The sequence below is a fragment of the Nematolebias whitei genome, chromosome 6 (genome assembly GCF_014905685.2).
Source record: "Nematolebias whitei isolate Nwh7 chromosome 6, NemWhi1, whole genome shotgun sequence".
Taxonomy (NCBI): Eukaryota; Metazoa; Chordata; class Actinopteri; order Cyprinodontiformes; family Rivulidae; genus Nematolebias; species Nematolebias whitei.
The window spans coordinates 44,311,218-44,337,413 of NC_056503.1; the positions used below are offsets into that span (position 1 = coordinate 44,311,218).

General features: G+C 44.2%; 1 protein-coding gene across 1 annotated transcript; it reads right to left on the reverse strand.

The window, feature by feature from the left end:
- Positions 1 to 1,732: 1,732 nt before the first annotated feature.
- bicra (BRD4 interacting chromatin remodeling complex associated protein) lies at positions 1,733 to 21,852 on the reverse strand. Its single transcript, XM_037677651.1, has 15 exons — positions 21,808 to 21,852; positions 19,734 to 19,779; positions 19,581 to 19,626; positions 19,009 to 19,074; positions 15,433 to 17,529; positions 15,052 to 15,237; positions 8,511 to 9,128; positions 6,581 to 6,767; positions 6,165 to 6,262; positions 5,914 to 6,048; positions 5,774 to 5,835; positions 5,414 to 5,562; positions 4,241 to 4,335; positions 4,044 to 4,149; positions 1,733 to 3,944 (listed from the first exon to the last, which is right to left on the reverse strand). Exons 2-15 carry the CDS (start codon positions 19,772 to 19,774, stop codon positions 2,284 to 2,286), a joined length of 5,547 nt encoding a protein of 1,848 aa, XP_037533579.1. The 5' UTR covers positions 19,775 to 19,779; positions 21,808 to 21,852; the 3' UTR covers positions 1,733 to 2,283.
- Positions 21,853 to 26,196: the final 4,344 nt, after the last annotated feature.

Sequence of the window (26,196 nt, forward strand, 5' to 3'; positions counted from 1 at the left end):
TATATATATAAAAATGGTGTGAGTGGCGGGGTACACCATGGACAGGTCACATGATCATCAGTGGGACACAGAGACAAACACTCATAATCTCACTCGCACCTGGAAACATTTTAAGAGTTACCAATCTAAAATCTAAAAATTGATGAAGAGACTTGTTTTTGGTCTGTGGGACCCGGAGAGCCCACACAGGCACGAGGAGAACATGCACGCTCCATAAAGGCCCAGAGGTGAGCCTGCGACCGCTCTAACCGCTGCGCTGCTTTACTCTAAAGTAGAGCTGTCATTTCTAACCCCAACCCGGAGCCCAGCCCCACCCGACCCGGATTAGGGCCGGGTCGGGCCATAATAATGTGCTTAATGTGTGGGTCGGTGTGGGGCTTTTGATTGCGTCAGCGGATGCGCGCGGCTGACGAGCCAATTATATGACAACGTGGCTTGCCATATGGTCACCAGCTGCACGCAGCCATTTGACCGTGCGCTGATTAGAGCTGTCATTTCTAGCCTGAAACCCGGTCCAGACCGACCCGGATTAGGGCCGGGTCGGGCCGTTATAATGTGATTAATGGACGGGACGGTCTCGGGCTTTTAATTACGTCAGGATCAGCTGTGATCCAATTATATGATAACATGGCCTGCCATACATCCACCAGCCGCACGCGGTCATTTCACCACGAGCTGACCGGCCTTGAAAGAGATAAAACATTCAGTTAAGCTTCAAATGGGACTGAACTGCCAGGAAGCGATCCATCGCCCAAATGGACGTTCAGCCGCTGCACTCAGCGGTCGCGCCCGGCTGACGACCAAACAGGTGAGATCCCAAAGCAGACGTGTCAGAGCTGCCCGCGTGTCTCAGTAATTCAGACGAATGCAGGCAGAATGCTTTTTTATGGTCATGAAAAGACAAACACCTCTCAGCTCCGAATCTTCTGCTGCTTTTATTCAGCTGCGCGTCCCCGACCGTTAATAACCAATTAAAAATGTCGGGGGGGTTTTCCGGGTTCGGACCTGTAATTACTGGGTGGGGTTCGGAAATTATGACTGCGGGCTGGGACCAGGTCGGAACAGATTTTTTGGGCCCGAATGCAACTCTAGCGCTGACCAGCCTTGAAAGAGGTAAAAAGTTCAGTTAAGCTTCAAAATGGATTACTGCCAGTGATCCATCAGCCCAAATGGACGTTCATTCAGCCGCTGCACTCAGCGGACGCGTGCGGCCGACGACCCGAACAGGTGAGATCACAAAATATCCGACATGTCAGAGCAGGGTCCAGGTCTGAATAATGCAGAATGCAGGCAGAAGCAGGGATTTAATGTGCTTTGATGGCCATGAAAGGACAAACATCCCCTCAGCTCCGATCTTCTGCCGCATCAGCTTCACGTGTCCGCCGACTGTTAATAACTATACAAGTAGTCAAAGTTTAGTTAACAACATTGGGTTGTTTTTTTTTCGGGTTCGGACCTGTAATTACTGTTAATTCGTCGGGTCGGGTGGGGTTTGGGAACGATGGCTACGGGCTGAGGCTGGGTTGAGTTTTTTGGGCCCGAATGCAACTCTACTCTAAAGTCAAACATAAAAAGCAGCAAACAGAACAGACAGTTTGAAGCAGCTGTAAGTTGTAGGAGTCAATAACAGTAACTAACGTGTGGAGACTGAAGGTCTGCTATCATTCACGGGGAGACGCCAGAGGTCAGTAATAAAATATAAAAATTAATAAACACAAGACAATAAATAAAACAAAACAACGCCACGTTTGATATCACTAAAATCCTCATTTCCTCCTCGTTCTGATGCTCAGATTAAACTTCAGGAAGTCGTCTTTGCTGCGTCTGGATGCCTAAATCTGAGATTAGCTGCCGTGTGATTGGCTGATTAGCGTTTTGTGTTAAACTGAACAGGCGCGCCTCAGATGTGTTTCCGTTAATCTTCTGAGAACTGCTGGAACGAGCTGCCTGACTGATGCTCAGCGGGACACGGTTCTGTGGACAGAAACTGCTGCTCGGACCACGGGAGAGGAATGTTCACGTGCAGAAAGAAAAAGTGAAAAAGAATAAAAGAACAGATTTTATCTAAAGTAGGACCGGGGGAAAAAAACGTGAAAATGTCAGCGTATTCCAATCTGCAGTTTTTACATTTATAGTGGAAGTTGGGACTGCGTGAGAAAGAAACGTCTGGACAATTCAAAGGGACAAACACACCCAACGCAGCGCGGCACAGTGGTGCAGTGATGCTGCAGTGCCTCCTAAACCGTCTTAGTGACCCCCCCGTCAGTCCAGCCTGAGGGGCTGTTATCTGCTTTGAGTCTGGGGCACCAGGCTGCCGTTGTGTCCTCGGCCCCCAACCTGAGGGTGCTGGGTCAACGAGGACGACGGGGAAGCAGACGAGGGGGCTGCGATCGAAGGTCTGAGAGAAGAGGCGGCCAAATCCCCCGAGCGCTGACTTTGGTGTGGGTGGGGCCTGCCGCCGCCCCCTTTGATGTGAAGCCCGCAGGTGGAGGGCTCCTGCTGCAGGTTGAGGATGCTGTCGATGGCACACTGCAGGTGCTCGTTCAGAGAGTCGTCCGGCGGGCTGCCGCTGGAGAAGCTGGCGTTGTCCATGTCGGGGGAGTCCGATTTGCAGCGTTTGGCAGGAAGCAGAGAGTCTCGAGTGAAGGAGGGCTCCGGAGAGGGGGGCCCGGGGGCGTGTTGGTCCATTCGGAATGTCCTTCCAGTCCTATGTCTGTTTTTTTCATTTAATCTTTTGTATTTACTGACGTCTGTCTCTTGGCCTGTGTGCTCCTCCCCCCGGTCCTTTGCCCCCTCCCTGTTCAGGAGCAGAGAGAGGTGATGGTGCTGCGCGGGTTTGATTCCGCGGTTAAACACCTCGTTCATTCGGTCCAGCCCCAAGTTCCCGCTGTCGTGGCTCGACTCTGTGTGAGCGTGCAAGCCCCCCCGGTCTCTTTTATCCACCTTTATGCTCGCTATCACTGTCCGCTCCGAGGGGGGCGTGGTGGCCTCGTGCCTGGGGAGAGACGGCGTGGTTCTGGGGTAGGACAAACTATCCCCTTCTCCTCCTAGGACCCCAGGTCTGACCCGGGGGCTGATGTTTTCCCGGTAGGTTTTTCGAAGGGGCAGTCTGCAGGTGGTTTGTGGGGGGGTGGCGGTTGAAGCAGGGTTGTGTTTGACCCCGCCCAAGCTGTGGTGTTCTAACGTCCCGTTCATCTGTGTCGAGGAGGAGGACGCTGCATCGGGGGGAGCGTTACCCCTCAGCGGGGGGTTACACTGAGTGGTTGTCATGGTAACCGAAAACCCAGAAGCAGCTGTGCAGACGGGAGACTGAGCTCTGACAGTGGGAGGAGACGATGGAAGGTGGGTCTTTGCAGCTTCTGACTGAACCCGAGGCTCTGGTGTGGACCGGCTGCTCAGCTGGGGCTGGGGTGTGTGCTCCGGGTCCAGGGCAGTGTTGTGGACCACCTTGCTGAAACCCGTCTGGTCCTGCTTGATCTTTAGCTTCAGGCCAATTCTCCTGCGAGCCTCGTAGGTCTTGATGGGCGGTTTGCTGATCCGTTGAGGGAGCGCGTCGTCGTCGTCGGCTGAAGACGACGCCGCGGGAGAACGACTGAACGCGGAGCTTTGGCTGACGGGTTCGGCCACGGGCTTGGACGCTGCAGCAGGAGGACAGCTGGTGGACCAGGACACCGACGCTCCGCCTCCACCCTGCTTTATAACCAGTTTGGTTGGGGGGAAAGGGGAATGAGAAGGAGGAGCAGGAGCCGGAGCCAGAGGAGGTGTAGGAGCAAGAGGAGGGTTTGGTGCAACGTTGGGTAGAGGAGCCGGGACGGGAGCGGCAGGAACCAGAGCAGGAGCAGAAACCGATGACCCTAAACTCACTGAGGAGACCTCAGGAGGCGACAACTTCTGTTGGGATGAATCTCCGCTCTCCAACATCCGCACACTCGCTACGAACTCTTCTGCAAAATAATAAAAATGAAAATGAAAACCCAACAAAATTACAAGAACGTCATTCACAGAGTTCTTCCTGAGAAAAACACAAAACCACAGAAAGGTACCTGGTCGCTCTTTAGCCAAAACCCTGTCCTGGCTCAAGGCCATCTTCTCCTCCTGGATGAACATCCTGTCGATCATCACCATCTCTGCCGAGGGGCCCAGTCTCTGCTCAGGTTCAAACACCGAAAACAGCCGGTTCAAAATCAGCTCTGAACAAAACAGCCGGTTCTTCTGGGACAGAACTGGGTCATAAACTTACTTTGGACTCTGCAAAGAGCAGGTAACGATACTTGTCCAGCATGGCCTGGGTCCTTTTGAGCAGCTGGCAGGAGACCATCTCAAATTCATCGTCCACTGTGTCCAAGAGAACCAACATGTTTGTGAGGACAGGGTGTCCACATCTGTGTGTCCACATCTGTGTGTCCACACTGCTAATGGTAACATCCAGATGTTTTTTAAACGCTGAGCCACACCAACTACTTCAGCTTACAGTATTTGCATCTCTTTCAGCCACTCGGGTATCAAACATTTGGCTACGACTTTGATATTTGTAACTTTTATACTTTTACATTATTTAGCATTAGTTTTTACTTCAATTAATGCGTTGAGATCTCATCTAATCCTTGGAAACACTTCCAACATCCAAACTTTTATGGATACTTGCTTTTAGCTACAATTTTACGTTGTAGCTACTGTTTAACTGATTTTAGCTTTTACCTAATGTTTTGCTAGTATAAGCTTTTAGCTACTGTTTCATAGTTTTAGCTTTAAGAAAATGTTTTGCTAGTTTTACCTTTTAGCTACTGTTCTAATAAATGTATCTGCAAGCTACGGCTTTGCTAGTTTTAGTTTTTGACTGTTTTGATCATTTTACCTTTCAGCTACTGTTTTGCTAGCCTTTGCTTTTAGCTACTGTTTCCTAGCATTAGATTTGAGCTACTGCTTTCTACGTTTAGCTTTAAACTAATGTTTTTTTGTTACCTTTAGCTACTGATCTGTTGGCTTTAGCTACTGTTCTGAAAATTTTATCTGTCAACTACTGTTTTTCTAGTTTTAGATTTTAGCTACTGTTCAGATGGTTCTAGATTTTGGCTAAAGTCCCAACAGTTTTACCTCTCAGTTACATTTTTGGTGGACTTAGCTTTTAGTTACCATATTGCTAGCCTTAGCCTTTTGCTACTGTTTCTTATTTTTAGCTACTTTTCTTATGATTTTATCTATTAGCTTCTGTTTTGGTATCTTTAGGTTTTGGCTAAAGTTCTGCTAATTTTAGCTATTAGCAACTATTCTGCTAGTTTTAGGCTTTAACTCTTGTTCAGCTAATTTTAGTTTTTGTTTTGCTAAGTGTACCTTTAGTTGTGATCGTTTTAAGTTCAACAGTTCAGTTTCAGCTGCTTTCAGCTGTTCGGCACTCGGCTGATGCTTTAGCTACCTTTCTGATAATCTTGAGAGGAGTTGGCCGTTCCCTGGTAGAGGTGGTAAGGCAGCAGTCTGTGCAGCGTGTCGTCAAACGAGTTGAACGGAGCGCCGTAGTTGGGGTGAAGCACCGAACCCTGATGTTTTCTTAGCTGCTCCAACACTCTACAGCGACACGTTGACACATAAAAAACATTTAAAAATAGAAATTAAACATTTCTTCAAGAGGTGAGTGTCGCTCGCCTCCTTGCATGCATCAGTAAAGTCCATCCAGCGGTTAGGAGACATTTTGTTAACAAACAAAATAAACACCCACAGGCGGGCGCTGAAAGCCCGTCGGGTAAATAAAAGCTCTGAGAATGCCTTCAGCACGTACCTGGCTTCTCTACTGGGCTCCGCACTTAAAGGCATTTTCACCGTTGTTGTCTGTGATGTGAGCTGATGGGGAAGGCAGCGATTAAAATCTGTCCGGTGCACAAACGTAAAATATTTTAGAACCAAATAACCGTCCTTTACCTGAGTTTGTACCAGAGCCGGGGGCTGTGGAGCAGGCATCTGAGACAAGGCAGGTCCTAACACCTGTATCTTCATCCCACCCTTCCCCAGAGTCACACCCCCGACTGAGCTGATCACTCCTGGCTTTGGCTGAACCTGTGCAGAAATAAACAAAGACACCATGTTCAGAAAGCGATAAAAATTAAAAAATAATTACATATCCTGAAAATGTGCACTGAACGGGACGAGACGAGCAGAGCAACAGCAGCGACCTGTGTAGGCTGAGTAAGGCTGACAGGAGGGACAGTCTGATTCACCGCTGCTCCAGCTGGCCCTTGGACTCCTGAGAATACCTGTAAGTCACTTGAAGCTGGAACAGAAGGGCGGAAAATTATTAAAAAACGGTTCTCTTGCTTCTAAAAAAGTTAAATCTGGTCCTCTGGACATTCAAAAAAACAAAACAAAGCAAAACAACAACAGAAATGTAGAAACGTTTCGTCTTTCATCCGAAACACTTCCTCAGCCTGAGGTGCAGCTCAGTCTCTTAAATAGCACCTTCTCAGAGTGGATCAGCCAGTTTGCTGCTGACAACCAAAACCAGCTGATCACATGCTCAAGAAGGACCATCAGCCTAACGATGGATCATTAGTTCTCTTGCTTCCATCACTGATACTCGGAAGGATCTTACCTGTGGCGGGAGTTTTGATGAGCACTGAGGTCGGCTGCAGCATTGTGGGAAGCTGAGCAGGTGCTTCCTCGCTCCCCGAAGATGATGATGTAATCATCACTTTATCAACAGGCACGTCTTGCTGGGAGTTAAACTGAGTTGTGGCTTGAGGTTGAGGTTTCGCCTGGAGCATGATGCTCTGCTGGACCTGGAGACACAGCGACCGAGCTCGCTTACATTTCATGAACGGGATTTCACACCAAGTGTGTTTCCAATCGGCTACAACATCTGAGTCTGTATCTTGTTAGCAAAACATCTCATGCGTCGGTGGACGGGTTTTAATTAAACTTACAGTGTAGAGTCAACCCTAATCAAGATGGCTGCTACAACTAATTAACTTTAGCAAACACAAAGACGACAATAACTCTGTCATTTTTACTGATATTGAGCCAAAATTTGGTGTGGTGGTAGCTGAGAGTCATCCTCAACACACACTCTGATCACTAACAGATCAAATACACACTCTGATCACTAACATATCAAATACACACTCTGATCACTAACAGATCAAACACACACTCTGATCACTAACAGATCAAACACACACTCTGATCACTAATAGATCAAACACACGCTCTGATCACTAACAGATCAAACACACACTCTGATCACTAATAGATCAAACACACGCTCTGATCACTAACAGATCAAACACATACTCTGATCACTAACAGATCAAACACACACTCTGATCACTAACAGATCAAATGAGCGCTTCTAAAACTCTGACGTGCAAGGTGACAAGCAATATGCATTTCATTAAGGAAATGTTTTGGGGGCTCTAAAGAGCTCGACTTTAAAAAGTCAATTTAACAACAATCCAAGCCTTTTTTTTTATTTTTTTTAGATCTTTTAAAGATTTCTTTAGACCCGTTTTCCACTCAGCTGCTGCTGAAACGTTAATCTGAGGAATCTGAACAAACTGGGGATAAAAAGACAAATTGTCAAACTGAAATAAATTAAAGCAAATGAGTAAAAAGTTGGAAAAAAATCCCAGAAAAATGTAAATGGGCGTCAATCTTCAGCTGATTTGTAAACCATCTTGGTTTTTTTGTTTATAAAAAAACACAAAAACATATATTTATTTATTTGTGATAGGCTGCTGACAACAAACAGCCTCAATAATTAAGTTTCCCTATTCACAAGTTTACAAGTTAGAAAACTGAACTGAAAATCAAGAGGTAACCGGTATCCAAATAAAAACGTTAATAATAAATTCTCAAAAAACTACTTAGGTCCGCATTAAAATATTACAAGACAAGTCTGAAAATTTTTTAAGAAATTGCTTCCTTTTGTTCTTAACTCAATATTATAAATAAACTGAGTATTTAATCCAAACCTACAATGAAAATCAGAAAAAATGCAATATTTAAACACACTCTAGTAATAAAAATAGTTAAAAAAAATTAAGTCATTTTTAAAGATAATTAACTGAGTTAATATGGGGACAGTTTAAAATAGCTTGTATTTTAATCTATTAAACAAATATAAAAATTAAATGTGAACCTAGCAAATCTTGAAGAAATGCTTATTCGAGTTTTAAACAAAGTCCTCGTTTGATCAGTTTGTGCTCAGAGTTAGTGATGGGGAAGATTCTCAGCTACTACCACACAAAGATTTAGCAACAGGACTGAATTGTACCATTTTTGTGTTGGCTGCTGTCGATTTACAGCCAATGATTAATTTTTGAGAGCTCAATTAAAATCTATGAAGCCATTCATGAGATATTTTGCTAACAGTCGCAAAGACAAACACATGATTACCCTCCCTTTATGAAGGTGGGTGATAAAAAGTGGAGAGTTAAAGCCATAACAAAGCTTATAATGATGGATAATCCAGAATTTTACATGTTTAAAATCAAACGCTTTGTGTAGAGAAGCTGGAGCGGTACCTGGTGCAGCTTCTCCAGCAGCTGTTTCTGCTGAGGCGAGGGCTGAGTGATGGAGGACAGAGTATGGATTTGTGCTCCGACTACCTGCAGCTGGTGCTGCTGCCCTGCTGTCAGGCCCTGGATGGGGACTTGTGTTTTCACCACGGCGTTGGCACAAACACTGACGGGAGGCGCGGTGAACTGGTGCTGGGGGGGCGGTGCAGGCAGAGGCTTGGGCGACTGCGACACTGGAGGCATTTCTTGTTGATAGGAAGCGGGCTGCGAGGCGGGCCGAGGCAGAGGCTGCAGCTGAACCTGAATGTGCGCCTGCTGCGGCGGCGTTTGCTGGATCTGACCTTGTGCGGCAGGTTTGGGGGACTCGGCGATCTGGTTCTGGATGATGAACAGCGAAGGATGTGACGAGGGCGTGCAGGAGCGCGAGGGAGTCTGAGGCTGAGAGGAAGGGCGCGACTGCTGCTGATGATGGTGCGGCGACTGGATCTGCTGGCTCAGAGTCAGAGGAGACTGGGAAGGCTGGGGACTTTCTGCCACCGGTGGTGTTGTGGTGTGGGTGGTTAAGGCCGGTGAGGAGGACAGGCCCTGAATCTTCAGAGGCTGCTGAGGTCCAGCTGAGGGCACCTGAAGAAATAAATATAAATGTTAGTTTGATTCAAAAACATCTGAACCCCCTCCCCCACCAAAGATAATGTAAAATAAAATCACACTTAAAACGTCTACAGATAATTTTACAATTAGTAGTACAGGATTAAACATTTAACATTTAACCACATAAAAAAAGTTAGAATGTGTAAAATATTAATAAAAACAGAATGTGATGATCTGCAAGTCTCATATTTTATCTATAACGGAACATATTAAACATCTCAAAGGTCTAAACGAACAAATTAGCTCTCTCTTTTATTTATTTAAAAAATGGGTACTGGCATTTTAAATTTGAAGGTAGCAACATAAATAAAATAGGTAAAAATAAGAAACAGCTGAAGGAGGATTTGTAACAATTAGGTTAATAGGCAAATGACAAGTGAGTGGAAGGACTGGGTATAAATAATATTTTAGAGAGGCTCTTTCACAAAATAAAGAGCTGCAAGTGGACTACAGGAAGAAGATCCCCCCCAATTCATTCATCCTACCTTAATTTATACAGGCTAGTCTCATTGAGCCACGAGGACTCGGAGAGACCTGTATCAACATCAAGGGTACTAAGGTGGACACTGTGGACTGCAACAAGTACCTGGGGGTCCACCTTGACAATAAACTGGACTGGACAGCTAACACCAACGCCCTCTACAAGAAAGGACAGAGTTGCCTTTTTCTTCTGAGGAGACTCAGGTCCTTTAATGTCTGCAGGACCATGCTGCAGATGTTTTACCACTCGGTGGTCTCCAGCATCTTCTTCTACGCTGTGGGGCAGCAGGATGAAGAAAGCTGATGCCAACAGACTCAATAAACTCATCAAGAGCTGGCTCAGTTCTGGGAGTGGAGCTGCAGTCTCTGACAGAGATGTCTGAGCAGAGGATGCTGAGGAACCTGCTCCAGATCCTGAACAACACGTCACACACCCCCTGCATGACACCCTGGACTCTTACCGCAGCACCTTCAGTGGTAGAGTGAGACCACCGAGGTGCTCCACAGAACAACACAGGAAGTCCTTAAAACTTTTCAACTCCTCCCCATTTCTACACATAGAATAAAATTAATCCTGCACCACAATAAACACTTTAATGTTTCTGTCTGCACCTGTTTAGAACTTCATTGTTGGTACTTTTAAATTCTCTGTTATTTTTCATATCTTGTGTGACTCCTTGTGTTCGTTCCTTTGTGCTGAAACTCTGGCACAACAATTTCCTGCGAGATCAATAAAGTGCTATTTTTAAACCAGGACTTGTGACACCTTGTGGTCACCTCGGTGTGACTTCTGAAGTCGCCGAGGCAACGAGGAGGGGTCGAAGTCAACCCGCCCATGATATGTCTCAGGTAATCAGGTCTCTCTTGTAAATGAGTCATCGTGCCTCAATGGGATTTACTTGTCTAAATAAAGGTTGAATGAATGAATGTGTGCCTCGTAGAAAGGTAGTAACAGAGCCAAAATGGTCAACATGTGACAGGACAAGTTGGTGCCACAGCTCAATAATAATAATAATAATAATAATAATAATGTCATCACAATGTCAGCACTGTATGTTTCCATACAATGGCGAAATTAGTCTCTGCATTTAACCCATCCACCACCAGGTGGTGCAGTGGGCAGCTATTGAAAGCGCCGGGGGGGCATTTTGGGGATGAGGTGTGCTGCCCAGAGACACCACGTGATATGCAGTGACTGGGGATCGAACCTGGGACTTTTTGGGTCCCAAGCCGGCTGCCCTGCCTCTACACCATCTCGGCCCCCTATGTGATAAAGACATGATTTATGGGCTGAGTGATTTATGAGTTGACTCGTGCGATTAAACAAATAGATTTATTACCGAAGGAAGATGGATGATGACGCACAGCAACTTTGAATATATTTAAATAAATCGACTGACCACTAAGAAAATCGCTCAGCTAAGTTAATCCATAATGTTCTGAGAACAATACGAGGGAGACGTCATTACACATTTAACGAGTTGAGCTCCATGTCCACGAAGCTGACTCTTCCAGTTCCACCATGCTCAATTCATTTCTGAAAGCTCATGCCTGTGTGGGAACACGAATATCCCACCAGTGATTTTTGAACGGCCCAGTGGCCGTGGGTCACTGGCCACTGGGCCGGTGTCTGTGGGTCCTCCCCCAGAAAATATGAATAAAGTAAATGCCATTTCCTGCATTTTGGTGTATTTCAACGGGTTGTTAAACATCTACGTTTACCTAACACTTGATTCAATAACAATTTTAGAGAGCAACAACACCAGCTCTCTCTTATGTGAATGTGTTTGACTGTGTGAGTTGGGGGGGGGGGGGGGGGGGCTTGCCTTAGCTCTGCTTCTATGAAGGCAAGCCTCCCCCACCATCACGTCTCCGAGCCCGACTCTTATCCTCTGAATTCAGTCCTGCGTGTTGTTGTCCGACTCCACTCACATGTGATACTTCCAGGCGACTCCTCAGTCTGTTCATGGCCGCTGCCTGTTTATCTCAGAATTCACCCCCACCCCACTCGCTCACTCCTGCTCCAATCTCCATTGTCACTGCATTCAGGTGCTTCAATTCTCGGTTGTCCAACTAAAGACAATCCATCCATTTTTTTAAATAAAAGTAAACTGGACTGTCCAATTCCAATCCAGTTGGACAGTGCACTTGGATTGGAATTGGACTGTCCAATTGGACTGTCAGGGAAGTGCTTCGGGCATGTCCGACTGGGAGGAGACCCCGGGGAAGACCCAGGACACGCTGGAGAAACTGTCTCTCGGTTGGCCTGGGAACACCTTGGAATCCTCCCAGAAGAGGTGGCTGTGGAAAGAGATGTCTGGGCCTCCCTGCTCAAGCTGCTGCCCCCGCGACCCGACTTCGGAATAAGCAAAAGATAATGGATGGATGGAAACTGGGCTGTTCGACATTTTGATCGCTGTAATTTTAACAAATTAGCGCCGTTGTTTTGATACGTGATGTACGTCACGTGATTACCATCAAATATCTCTCGTTGAATTTTAATAATCTAAATTTTATTAATAACCCACTTAAACTGTCAAACTGATTTGCAATTTAGTTGTAAAGTTTAATTATATTTTTGAGGTTTGTTGGGTTTTTTTAATACAAAAATGCACGACTTTGGATTTTTAGGGGCAGAGATTTGAGTTAACGGATCCAAGCAAACTGTTACACTGTCAAAATAAGAGGGTTCCTGGATCTTGTTCCGGCTCAAATCAAGCCCTGCGTAAGGTTCTCTCTGCACGTCTGTAGTCAAGACAAATGAGGACAAATCTGTAAAACTTGACGTGTATGACAATGAACATTAGATTCAACAACAATGAAAACAGGAAGGATTTTTGTTGTGTTCATCAGTCAATGTAGGCGGCGTGGGACACTTGAGTAGGGGCAAAATTGTTGCCCGCTGCCTGTTATTGAGAAGGCAGCACATGTGAACACCATCAAGAAACTGTGCCATCTTCTCATGAGCAACGCTCTTTTAAAATGGACTGAGACAAAGTGGAGAACTGTTCTGTGGTCAGCTAAACTATAATTATTTTTGGAACCACCGACACCACATCCTCCGTACTAAAGAGATTGAGCATCCAGCCTGTTATAGGCATACAGTCAAAAAGCCTGCCTCTCTGATGGTATGGGGGTGCATTAGTGCCTCTACTACGAGCAGCTTACACATCTGGAAGGCTCCGTCAATGCAGAAAAGTATCTACAGGTTTTAGAACATTTGCTCAGATCTAGCAAAATAAATAATTAAATAAATCCTGCAAAAACAACACAGAACTCTTGAACAGCTAGAATCCTCCATCAGAACAAAATGGGACAACACTGTCCTTCAAAAACTAAAACAACTGGTTTCCTCAGTCCCTGGACGTCTTCATTGTCGTTACAAGACGAGGGACGCTTCACGGTGGAAAAATGGACCCCGAAACAACGTTTTGGTTTGTGTTGCTGCCATAAAAACTCAAATTCATATTATTTTTTTCTAAAGAAAGGGGAAAATACATTAGATTAAACATTTGATTAGTTTACGGTGTTCCATTGTGAATTTAAACGAGCGTTTATGAGATATGCACATCAGTTCATTCTGTTTTTGTTTAAATTTTACACAATGTCGAAACTTTTAGGTAATTGGGGTTTTAGATAGTGTTGGGCAACATGATTTTATCACTTGTGGTAAATAACTTTTTCAGTGTACAATTTGCTCGAATGTACAACAAAGATAGATCAAAACCAGCTCTTAATAATCAAAAACAGTTTGATAAAACAAAGTTATCGCCCATCCCAAAGGCTACGCAAACAACAGAAAATCAACAGACACCAAAGCAAAGTAACAAAAGCAACAAAATCTACAAGGTGCTAAAGTAAAAAAAAAACTATAAGCACTTTTTTTCCAGCATTTGAAGGATTTAGCATATAAAAGAAAGCAATGATCGCTTGTCGAACAGGAAAAAAAAAACTGTAGAAGCAGAATTTGTGGGATTGTGATGGTGAATTAAAAAGTAACCTGAAGATTTGGAGGACATGGGTCAGGGGACAGAGTCATTTTGGTTTGGGGAACACCGTGTTGCTCAAACTGGGCATTATAAAAGGATTATTGACAGAGTAAAAAGAAGAAGATGGAGAATACAGAGTTGATTAATCGGTTACGGGTTAGTGATTAAACAGGAGACGATGAGTAGAGGTGAATGGGTTTGACAGAGCAGTTAGAAAACAGCGTGATTTTTATGTTGTTGGGAAAACAATCCAAAAAAATGTTTCAACAAAAACCTTAAACCAAAAGTTCACAATGCATCATATTAGGATTACATGATGTATCAACAGTGAGAACAATTGTGGTTTTACGAGTAATGAAGCAACGTGGAAGAGGCAAAATAATAAAAAATAAAATAAAAAGCAGAGATGCAGCAAGCAAAGGAATCAATTTGTTGAGGCAGGAACCGAAAAGCACTGAGCGCTGTGGAAGCAGTGACGGATGCAGGAGGAAAAGGTCGCATCTCACTGGGCTGCGACTGATAGAGAGTAGTCGGAGCAACGATCAAGGAGGGGTTCTCTGTTTCGTCATGGTCTCGTCACTTTTGATTTTGAACAATTTTTCTATTTAGAATACTCACAGTCCCTGAAGGTGTCTTGACCTGTCTCAAGATCGCTTGAGCTGCATTTTGACTAGAGACAGGCCGATCAATCAGCCCACAGATTTAATCAATGGATGGATATTGGCCACTTAGAGAATTTAAAAAAATTGAGTTTTCTCTGACAGCTGCATGAAAGCTCCCCTCTGCTGGAGAACATCTGAGACTATGGTCCCTAATGCAGTGGTTCCCAACAATGGTCCCTGAGGAACACCATCCTACATGTTTTAGTTGTTCCTTTGCTCCAACGCACCAGATTTGAATGAAAGGTGATTAACAGGCTCCTGCCGAACTTAAGGAAGTAATTAAACCACTGAATCAAGTGTGATGGAGCAGAGAAACAACTAAAATGTGCAAGATGGTGTTCCTCAAGGACCAGGGTTGGAAACCATTCAGTTAAAAACCTACTACTTGTAAAAAAAAAAAAACCTGGTCCAAATCTGCATATCTTAATTTTCAAAGTAGTCTCCAGTCGATTAAATCATAAATGTAAGGGCACATCTGCACCACCTATAGTTTTACAAGCTGTGCACAGCTGTGATTTTAAAAAACAAACCGGTCGCTCAGAATCCAGCGAGACGGCTCGTTAGTTACAAACGCTCAGAATTCAAATACCATAACTAAAAATCAGATTTCTTCACAAGTTAAAATCACCAACTAGTCTCCAACAGCGGCAGCCCAGTGTGACCTTAAAGAGCGTTGATGGGAAAGGTAAGAAAACCTAACATTGTGGCGGCGGCAGCAGCAGCAGCAGCAAGTGGCTGGGGCTCAACATAAAGGGGCATTTCTACCTTTACCACTGCTGTCATGTGGGAGGGGCCGGGGGAAGGACTGTGGTTCTGACCCACCCAAGAGTCAGTTAATTGGCTGTCATGGACAGCAGGGGCCGCAGTGGTGACGCTGTTGCTGCTGACGATTACAGACGCTGGCACGCCCACAGAGGGGGTTGACTCATTCTCTGTTTGGTGGTGCGGCTCCTGATAGTACAATTACCATTTCAGGATGGAGGGAGGGAGGGAGGGAGGGGGGGGAGGGGGGATTGGAAGGATGAGGAGTAAAATCATAAACCAAAGATGTCAAACCAAGATATCACTCCGTGCATGTTATTTATTTTTAGGGCAATGTTAACAGAACACAAGAAAAGCTGAACGTGCAAAGAGAGGAACACCGACCTGCTGTAGGAACATCTGCAGAGACTCCTGGCTCAGGATCATACTCGGGGCCTGGTTGGTGAACAGTAACCTCCCTGGACTGTTCTGAGCCTGAGGGGGGACCAGCCCCACAGCTGTGACAGAAGAAGAGGTGGACACGGACGTGGACGGAGAAGAGGAAGCTACCGTGGAAGCCGTGGACACCGACGAGGCCGGCTGCATGGCGAGGATCGAGGTCTGTGGTATGAGTTGTGGAGCGGGATGAGCGCCTTGCTCTGCTGAGCTGCCCAGCACAGTAACAGTCTCTCCAGGCTGGCCTTGAGCCATGGCTGCTGCTCCGGTACTGCTGGGGACTCCACCCGGCTGCTGGGGCTGCAGGGCTGGCTGGAGGCTGACTGCAGGGCTTAGTCCCTCCACCTGACCCACCATGGTCAGAGAGCTCTGGATCGGCATGCCCTGTATGACCGTCTGGGCATGACCAGAGACAGTGGGAGTCTGTGTCTGACCTTGACTTTGAGCCAGCGAGGCGACTGGCATCTGAAAGAGGGTCGGTGTGCCCATCTGGCCAGGCTGCAGCTGAATGGGTCCAGAGAGGATGTGGGCAGCCCCGGGGTGGCCTTGTGAAGCCAGCACCTGACTCAAGTTGATGTTCTGGTTTGCAGTTAAAATCTGGTTGGCAATGAGCTGCCCACCAGGACCCTGACTGGTAATGATGTGGCCCCCGGGATGCTGGGTCAGGATCTGGCCCCCTGCCTGCAGCTGTGGCAGGAGAAACTGGTGGTTCTGGCCTTGGAGAACAGTCTGAGAGGGAATAACGATGCTGCCTTGTTGGTTTAATAAATGCACGCTGAGGGGTTTGCCAGACGGTTGTGCTGCTTGTTGCTTGAACAGAGTTTGTTGGAACTGGGGGCCTTGTGCTGTGGCTTGAGTGCTCAAGACAACATTAGAGCCCGGTTTTCCTGTGAAGAAGGCTACATTCTGAGCTGCAGAAACTGGAAGTTGCTGCAGCCCAAGAGCCTTATGGGCATCGTTTTGCAGGTTCTGGGGTGCTGCTTGTTGGGGCTGCTGCTGTTGTTGTTGTTGTTGTGGTGGTGGTGGTTTGTAGAGTTTTGTTTGGATGGCTCCCCCCTGGGATGGTTTGGGTTGAATGGGTGTCGGTGTGCGTTGGATGATAACGTTCTGCATGATCTGGCCTGGATTTTGCGTCTGAGGTGCCACTCCTGTACTTAGAGGGGCGCCTCCGAAGCCCACAAGTCCAGCAGGAGCCGTGACGGTACCACTGCTGCTGTTTGCGCTGCTGACACAAACAGCTGGTCCATTTAATGCCGGAGATGCTAAAGTTGCTTTGTTTCCTTGGATTAGAAGTCCACCACCCGAGGCTCCAAGTCCTGCCTGAGAACCAGCAGCTGATACTTCAGGTCCAGACTGGTGAAGTTGGTATCCACTCATGGCCTTAGCCAGGATTTGCTGCCCAGACTGGTTGATAGTCATGACTGTAGGCTGGCCCACAACCTGTATCTGTCCAATACCCAAAGGTCCTGACTGACTCCCATTAGAAAGAGCCTGGAGACTTGAAATGGGTTGAAGCGTCACATTTCCAAGACCCATGGACTGCATAAACGGCTGGACACTAATGGCCTTGTTCATGACCTGGGACTGGAGCTGAAGGCCCTGCTGAGCTAGTACTGACCCGAGCATGTCAGCCGTGGCATTGGAAGGGGTTGCTGTGGTGCCCGGGGCAGAGCCAGGGAAAATTGTTGGTGCTCCACCAACACCAATCCCTACGCCAACAGTAGCGCCTCCAGCTCCAGAGAGACCAGCGTCAGGCAGTGTCTGAACCACCTGCGCGAGGCCTGGAATTCCAAAAGTGTCCAGGTCCAGCTCGGCACCTGCCTCCTGCAAGCTCTGCTCTGTGATGTTGGCTTCAGCCAAACTCTGCTGCAGGATGTCACATGGCTCGTGGTTCGTCCCAATGCCATTGCTACCACCTTCTCCACCCGGGGATCCACCCAAGATGTCATCGTCCTCGAGAAAGTCCAGGTCCACGCTGACTCTCGGCAGGCCTGCCGGTTCACCGGCAGACAGCTGGGCTGCAGGCTGGACCTCCGGAACATGTCCCTTCGAGCACAGCAGAAGAAGAAAGAAGTGAAAGCAGGTATTAGTCATGTTGACGCCATGCAATGGCCAAGACTGTAACCGAACTACAACACCAAATACCAAATAGTTGGAACATTTTGTAAAATGTACATAAAAACAAAATGCAAAAACTGGTAAATCTCATTACGCACATTTTAATGAATGAAACATAGTAAACATATCAATCCTTGAAACTAAGAAATTGTACCGTTAATTGGGGGAAAAAATTTCAGATCACCAACTTCTATAACCGCAAAATTTTGTTGGGACAAGGACAGCAAAAGGCTGTGAAAGAGGTACAAATAAATATCCTGATGCATGCTCAATAATCCAGGTAGAAAAATCTAAAATCTACAATTAAACTACAGCTGGAGGATAACGTTGAAACAAAATAGGTTAATTGGCAGCAGGTCAATAAGAGGACCATGTACAAAAACAGCATTTTAGAGAGGCCGAATATTAAAAAACTAAACTAGTGGAAATATTTCAGAATAATGTTCCTCAATGAAAAAATTGGGAAGACTTTGAATACCCCATCATCTACAGTTCATAACATTATCAAAAGATTTCCAGGGTGTGCCCCGCCTCTTGCACAGTGATGGCTAACATGGGCACCAGTGACCACCGCGACCCAAATAGGAAGAAGCGTGTCAAGATAATGGATGGATGGATGTAGAAATCTCTGAGCTCAAAGAACAAGGCTGAAAGTCAATACTGGTCTGTGATCAGACGGATCCAGATTTAAAATAATTTTTGAAAACCCAGGACGCCACGTCCTTTACACTAAACAGAAGGGACCATCCAGCCTGTTATCTGTGCACAGTTCAACAACCTGCCTCTCTGGTGGTATGGGGATACATTAGTGCCTGTGTAATGGGCAGCTTAAACATCTGGAAATGCTTAATCAATACAGAAAAGAAGATGCAGGTTTAAAAACAACTTGTGTCTTTTTTTGCATATTTCATCAATGTTAAACTGCATACTGTGCCCATTAAAACAGCACGACTTCATAGTAGAAGAGTTGAACTGGTCTGCCTGCAGCCCAGACCTCTCACCAACTAAAAACACTGAATGCATCATGACATAAAAATAAACCCAGCAAAGAAGACGAGGACTGTAGAACACTAAAATCCTCAATTCTCTCAATGTTACTGCCACAAAATTCAAAATTACCTTTTTTTTGTGGTAAAATGTCTTTATTCTAACATTTTTTATGTTTACTATGTTCCATTGTGAGTGAAATATGAGTTTATGAGATTTGCAAATCAATGCATTCTATTTTTAATAACACTTTAGACAACGTCACAACTTTTTAGAAATTTGGATCGTGGTACAGAACATGAAAACACACAAAATAAAAGTCTGTAGTCAACATGTTAGTGGAGAGGGTGGGGATTTAAGGAGACATGCTACAAACATGGATAGGCCACAGCAGGAAGAAGAACGGGGGATTTTACTCACCCCAGTGGTGGAGAAGAACGAGCTGGAGGGGTCACTCGAACCATCCAAAAGGTCGTCAGTGTCCAACTACAGACACACCCACCAAGGGTAAGACAGACAGAAACCAAAGGCACCAAACCAGTGGGCAAGAGTCACCAGGACAGACAAACACAATCACAACAGAGAAGGGCAAGGAAAGGGCAGAAAACAGTTCAGAGAACCCAGAAAGTAAAGCATCAGTAAAAAGACAAGCGACAGAGGAACAAAACGATAGGATTCACTCAGAATTAGGAAGCGTTAGTGTAAGGATTTCTCATTTTTGTGAGCATTCAATATGAAACAACCCGAAAGCAAAAGCAAACACTAATAAAAGAAAGCTTGAAAAGGTTAATGAGGGCAGCGTGGGGGGGGGGGGGGGGGGGGGTGGGGGGGGGGGGGTTGCAGGTTTCAGGGTGCATCAGCCTTGAACTGGGCTGAATTTAGTAAAGATGCATAAGCACCAAATACAAAATACTAACAAGCTGCACGTCAGTTGCAAGCTTATATTCTGTAACTAAAAGATGCAAACCACTCTTATCTGTCCTCGTACTTACATGGGTCTCAGATCCATGAAGAAAATCATTGAGAGCTTCTGGGTCACTGCAGGAGAAAGCAACGCGATTTACAACACAATATTTCATATCCAGTCGGTTATTATTATATAAAATGAACAAACCTGACCCTTCATTTTGTCAGAACAGACTTACCAAATTACATCTAGAAGGCACCTGCCGTCTTCATCATCCATGACAACTGTGAAAGATGAAAAACCTTTTAAACTTCACGTAAGACTTGTTCCACAACCACAACTTTATGGTTATATTCCTACAATTTGGCAATTGACTTTTAGCTCTATATTTACACAGAGACTAATTTCTAGTTGATGTGAAAGGAATTTAGCATGATTTTTCCTAAAACCGACAATGCATTAACATTTTTTTGGACTATTTAAAAGCAAATATTTGCACAGTGTTGTTAGTATCAGTAAGGAGGGAGGGGGTGGAGAAGTCTCAGATGGTCATCACTGTATGTTCCCATACAATGGAGAAATTAGTTCACTGCATTTAACCCGTCGTCACACCTGAGATACACCCAGGTGGAGCAGTGGGCAGCTATGCAAGCGTCCGGGGAGCAGTCAGGGATTAGGTGTCTTGCTCAGAGACACCGCAGGAGTCGAACCGTGACTTTCTGGTCCCTCCCATCTCGGCCCTCTCAGCCCCCAGTACGCCAATAAATCAATGTCATATTTTATAAAAGCTGTCAAAAAAAAGCTAATACTTAAAAACATTATAAATAACACATGATTTCAAAGATGGTTCGTTTGGAACAAAGTCAATAAATATAATAGTTGGGCTACAGCGTGCGATATTGTTTAATATTGCGATGATGATACAAATGGTAATAAACCCACATTTTCCTCTTTCTCATCTGTCATCGCCATCATCTAAACCAGTGAGAATCTATTAAATTCACTAAATTTATAATAACCAGCAGAACATGAACGCACGGTGCTGAAAATACAACTTATGGTTTATTAGTCCTTAGGAGGTTGCAAACACAATAAAATTATGATAAATCATGCAGCCCTACGTAAATGTGTTGGGATCTTGTGAAAAGCGAGTGATAATATTGTACTTTTACTTTTTTTATAATAAGAAATCCATGAATAAGCATCAGCACAAAAAAGTTGATGTATTTTTTTTACTTGCTTATCACAAATGTAGAAACCAAATAATACCAAAATGACCACCTAATTTCTGTCAGACGTGTTTAAGTCTAAACAAAACTGTCTTTAAGCAGCATTTTTTTGAGTTACCAAAGACGAAGTGAACTATTTCCCGCTCACCGCAGCATCCAGTGATTTTCAACACGTCACTTCTTCACCTGGACGCGCAGTAATTAACCTCGATGCGGTGACAGGTGTCAAACGTGAGCTAAACGCCAGCAGATCCAGCACACAACAAACTGAAAACGCGCGGGTTTCGCACCGTCTCGGTACATTCTGAGCGCAGGCTGCCGCTGACTTTTAGCACAAGTAACACGGACGCTTCCATCGACACGAATACAACAAAACAACGCGACTTTTTCGCGGAAATATTCTGGACATTGTGACGGAAAGGCAGTTGCCGCTCCGAGCAGGTAGCGGGTAGCAGCCGTAAAACCAGTGCGCAGGATATGAATGGAGCCACTGCAAACGGAGAGCTACATGCTAACTGCTGTTTTTTAACAGCTTTGCATGCATACTTTACCGATTTCAGCCCGCATGTAGTATTTGACAGCACCACAGCTACCCTAAGACTCGCATGTTTAATTTTAAAACGCAATTTCACCCCTATTTTAGGTGATTTTGATACATCTGGGTTGACTTTTGTTAGCTTAGCAAGCTAACTTGCTATCAACAATATTCAGACGTACAGCTAGCTGGAGCCTTTGACATTCAAAACAAACCACAGAGTGACACAATTTCAACACCGACACCGCACGGCGGCACCCCTACTGAGCCGAAACCGAGCGGTTCGGCGAACTTGGGGGTGTAAAGGCAGCTACGCGGCGAGCTATCGCTAATTATTGCAAGCAGAGAATATGAGTTAATGTTGGAATACTCTTGGATGAGGGGGGTATGCTTGGGAATTCGTTGGAAAAAGGAGCCCGTATGCGGCAGCGTGGCGCTTCGGTTGCGGTACCGGTGCGGTTCGTACGCGCTGCGCAGTTAGCAGATATCGCAGCTTTGTAACGGTTATTGGGTTTAATGGAGAAATTGTTACATTGTAACAAACTCACCCGAGACGTTTGAGGTGCAGGCAGCGCGGGGTCTCCAGGACAGCCGAGCACGGGCTGCTCTACAGGACCCCGACAGAGACAGGAAGCGGCTGACTTCCGCTCTGCCTGAGTAAAATCTGTGTTGTTTACCTACCCAGAAAGAAACATTTCTAAACCTTTCGTGGTTTCAACAATTTCATTTAATAATAATTGAAAAATAAATTCGTATGTTCGTTAAATAGGTCTGGCTGCTTTGATTCAAACAGTAAAAATCAGAGATACAGCTTTTTAACTCGTGCGCAGAACGTTTATGAAATTAGTTAAGTTTTATAAATATGTAATAGGTGTTGATAATGTTATGAGTTGATTATTCGTCATATGCTGCAGAAAAACATGCATGAAACGTGTCAGTAGCATGAAAGTCACCTAATATGCTTTTTATTTTAATAAAAATATTGACAAAAAAAACAAAAAACTTGTGAATGCAGTTTATAATAATAAAATTCTTCCAAAAAATGTTGTTCCCTATTATTTTTCTTTGCAAAACAAATTAGTTTGATATGTTTTATGGTGAAAACAATACTCAAAGGCCCAACCACCACCCAATTTTGAAATAAATTTACAGTACATGTAAATTTTTATCACCTGATGCATGCTCATTATAATCCAGGACAGGTGATCTAACAAGGTTAAAGTCAGGTCCTCTGGACGGATTCTTCTTTGGTGAAACGTTTTGTCTTTTATCCAAAAGATGTCTTCAGTCTGAGGAGATGACTTCTCATAGTGAAACCTTCTCATAGTGGATTAACCAGTCAGCCAAAACTAATTGTTGACATGCAGAAGGGGGACCATCAGCCTACCGACCAATCGTTAGTGTTCTGATGGCCGCTTGCTATTCAGAGGGTTGAGTGATAATAGCAATAACAGCATTGTAAGGGGACAGTTGAACATAGAGGCATCCACCCCTGTTTAATGATGGACGGTTTCTCAACACCAAGATGGCTTCCTTCATCCTCTCTCAAATCATGGTTCCTCTCTATCAAGGATGTGAACATTTTCATCCCTGAAAGAGTGACCGCTGGCCTGGAGATGAGTGTAGACGGCAGAGTCCTGGCCTGATGATGTTGCTCTTCTGTGCTGGTCCATCGTTTTGATCAGTGGCTGTTTAGTTTCCCAGACTGATCACAGCCTGACACTGAACATAATACACAAACTCTGTTCCAACAATTTTTATCATACATTTGTTGTAAATGTTTGTACTTGGAAATTGAAAATACCGGTAATTTTTTTAAATCAGATGAAGTGCTCTTGTTTGATTGGTTGGAGAATATTGGTATTACAATTTATTAAGTAATACAGTAATAAAATTTGTGCAGAAGATTGGTGTTATTTCAGTGACATCATTCACAAAAGATGCTAAACAGCTACAGAAAGAATAGAAAAAGTGAAACATTTTTAAAGTCTTTGCTGATGTAAAAAAGGCACAGAAATCTGTAAAAAAAAATAATAAATGACTGTCAGATAATCGACAATGCGCCTAAAATCACCAAAAAACCTCCAAGTGTAATTTACAGCAAATGTTGCTTCCTCTGATAAAAAAAAAATGTAACATCCACATCTATCCATCAGAAATGAGTGTTTAATTATATATTTGACCAAATCAGCCAAGTATCCAGTTTTTATTCATAATGGATGCCAATGTGTGATTAAATAATAAGATTATGTTGAAAGGCTTAATGAGTTAATGTAGTAGGATTTGGAAATATTGCTGTCATTTACAAAGAGTGCACAAAGAAAACTTTTTTTTTTTTTGGTAAATCAGTGACGTTTAGTAGAGCTCAGCTGATCAATGGTCTTCAAAAACAAAGTGTCAGAGAAAGTTTATTAAATAAATACTGGGGGATAAAAGACTGTACTGCAGAGGAAATGTTGGTGAACATAACTAAACTTTGTCTCCTTCAACTCCAGCCAAATTCAAGTGAAAATATTTAAAATGAGCATAAAACAACCTGTTAAAAGTTCAACAAGTCAGAGCTTTTAATAAAAAAATTCAATAGATTTTTTTCTTACTGCGTAATGTAAACCCAGTTTTAAATGGTGACTTCTTCTTCCAGCTGCAAAGAAGATTTTTTGTTTTCTTTGTTTCAGTACATCAGAATCAACAAGACACATAAATGGTGGTATCATGTTTATTAATATTATTATTTCTCCAGAAACTGAGGAAAAGTTCTTGTAGATCGTTCACATGCAGTATTTGTCCATTAAAAAAATCTGTTCACTACAGTTCTTTCTGTTTATTACAAAGAATACGCCATATAATGATTAGTGTTATGAATATTTTTATGTAATTTCTGATACTTTTTCTGCTGATCTGTTTCATGTTGATGTGTTCATGCGTGCTCATCTGTTCACACAGACTCACATTCGTGCTGCTGTTCAACATAATGTTTTTATGCTATTAGTGCTTTGTGTATTATTGAGTTTATGTTTTTCTCCGTTCATATCTTAGCTCTTATTACTGTTTTTCTTTTACATTTTATTGTTGGGACCAAATAAATGCGAATGACAAATAAATCTCTCTGTCTCTGAAGAGAATTTGCCTAGAGTTGTTATTATTAATAACTAGATTTGTCATTTGCAGCAGCAACCTGTGCAATAGCCGCCAAAAACACAATAATGATTATGTCCCGTTTTGACAATTGACATCTTGGAGAGAAAACATTATGACCACAACAAATCTGATCAAAGCAACAAGAAAAAAGGTACACATTTTACTTAAATCAAGTTTTACAACACAAATTAATCAATCCAAGATGTCTCTAATTGAAAAAAAATCAACTTGTCCAAAATATAGAACTGAGATTGACTCATTTTCTACATGTTGATTTTATCAAAGACCTAGAAGCAACATTGCTTTGATGTCCTTTTTATACAAAGTTTTAACACATTTACACGTTGGTTCTGAGCGGCACCGCAGGTTTGCATGCACAAAAATGAACGACTGTGGTCAAACCTGCTGTACGTATATCTTTATGATACACTATTGATTCATATATCGATGTTCTAGAATTGCACCTCTCAAGGTGGCTGCATGTTGGAGCAGCTCTGTTACATTCATTCTGGGATATGGCTTTTGAAAACTTTATTTCCTCTTTTTTCTGGATATAAATGGCTTTTTTTAATGATTACTTCCTCTGGTATCGGATGCTGTGCAGCTGGAAGTATTTTTACTAAAAAAAACTTTTACTTTTGGACATTATGACATGTAACCATAACAACAAGGTGGTTTTTACATCCGGGAGCAGCTGATTAACATCTCAAAGCTTAAATATTACCTCAACTACAGCCCCAAATCCCAAATGAGTTGTAAAGGAGGCACCGTGGAGGCATCTTCGTCTGCCTGGCGGAGGTGCTCGAGTGACTGACTGTTGTGATCCTGGAGCTGGCAGGAAACGTGGCTCATGACAAGAAAACCTGGATCATCCCCTGACACCTGCAGCTGGCTGTCTGCAATGATGAGGAGCTCAACAAGCTGCTGAGTGGAGTGGCCATCGCTCAGGGAGGAGTTCTGCCCAACATTCAGGTGGTTCTGCTGCCCAGGAGGACAGAGAGGCCCGTCCCACTGGGTCCGGGTGGACATATCGGCATCTGCAGCCAGATTCTTCAGATTCGCTGCGAGACAGACTGCTGCGGGAGATCCTTCCTGCCCACAGCCATCAGCATATATAACAACTCTTAATGAAACCAGGATGATGAGCTACAACAATATTTCATTTCCCTATGGGATTAATAAAGTATTTTGAATTAAATTGAATTGAATACGAGTCAATAATACTCTAAGCCACTTGTAATGTCCCATTGTTTAGGACAGGACCTCCATAACTATTTGACTCTGACTCAGAGTTTATTTTGAAAGCCTCCAACATCTATCCATCCATCCATTATCATTACCTGCTTATTCCATTTTGGGTCACGGGGGTCACTGGTGCCCATGTCCAGCAATCACTGTGCGAGGGGCGGGGTACACCCTGGACTGGTCGCGAGTCCATCACAGGGCCACATAGAGACAAACAACCATTCACTCTCTCACTCACACCTAGGGACAAATTAGAGTTGCCAATCAGCCTAACATGCATGTTTTTGGTCTGTGGGAGGAAACCGGAGTACCCGGAGAAAACCCACGCATGCACGGAGAGAACATGCAAACTCCACCCAGAAAGGCCCCTGGACCAGGGTTTGAACCAAGGACCTGCTTGCTGAGAGGTAGCGGCTCTACGGGTTGCGCCACCATGCTGCCCCAGCATCCAACATTGCATTCTCAATATTATTACTCTGATATTTCAACAGTATTTAGACTTTAATTAAGAAAGAAAGAAAGAAAGAAAGAAAGAAAGAAAGAAAGAAAGAAAG

Bases quoted from the DNA above. Each gene is read 5' to 3' on its own strand.
- bicra (XM_037677651.1), bottom strand. From the start codon at position 19,774: ATGGATGATGAAGACGGCAGGTGCCTTCTAGATGTAATTTG. The intron at 15,238-15,432 runs GTCGGTGTTCCT...TTGTACTATCAG, and splicing joins TGCAGATGTTCCTACAGCAG to GAGCCGCACCACCAAACAGA. The intron at 4,150-4,240 runs GTAAGTTTATGA...TTTGAACCTGAG, and splicing joins TGCTCTTTGCAGAGTCCAAA to CAGAGACTGGGCCCCTCGGC.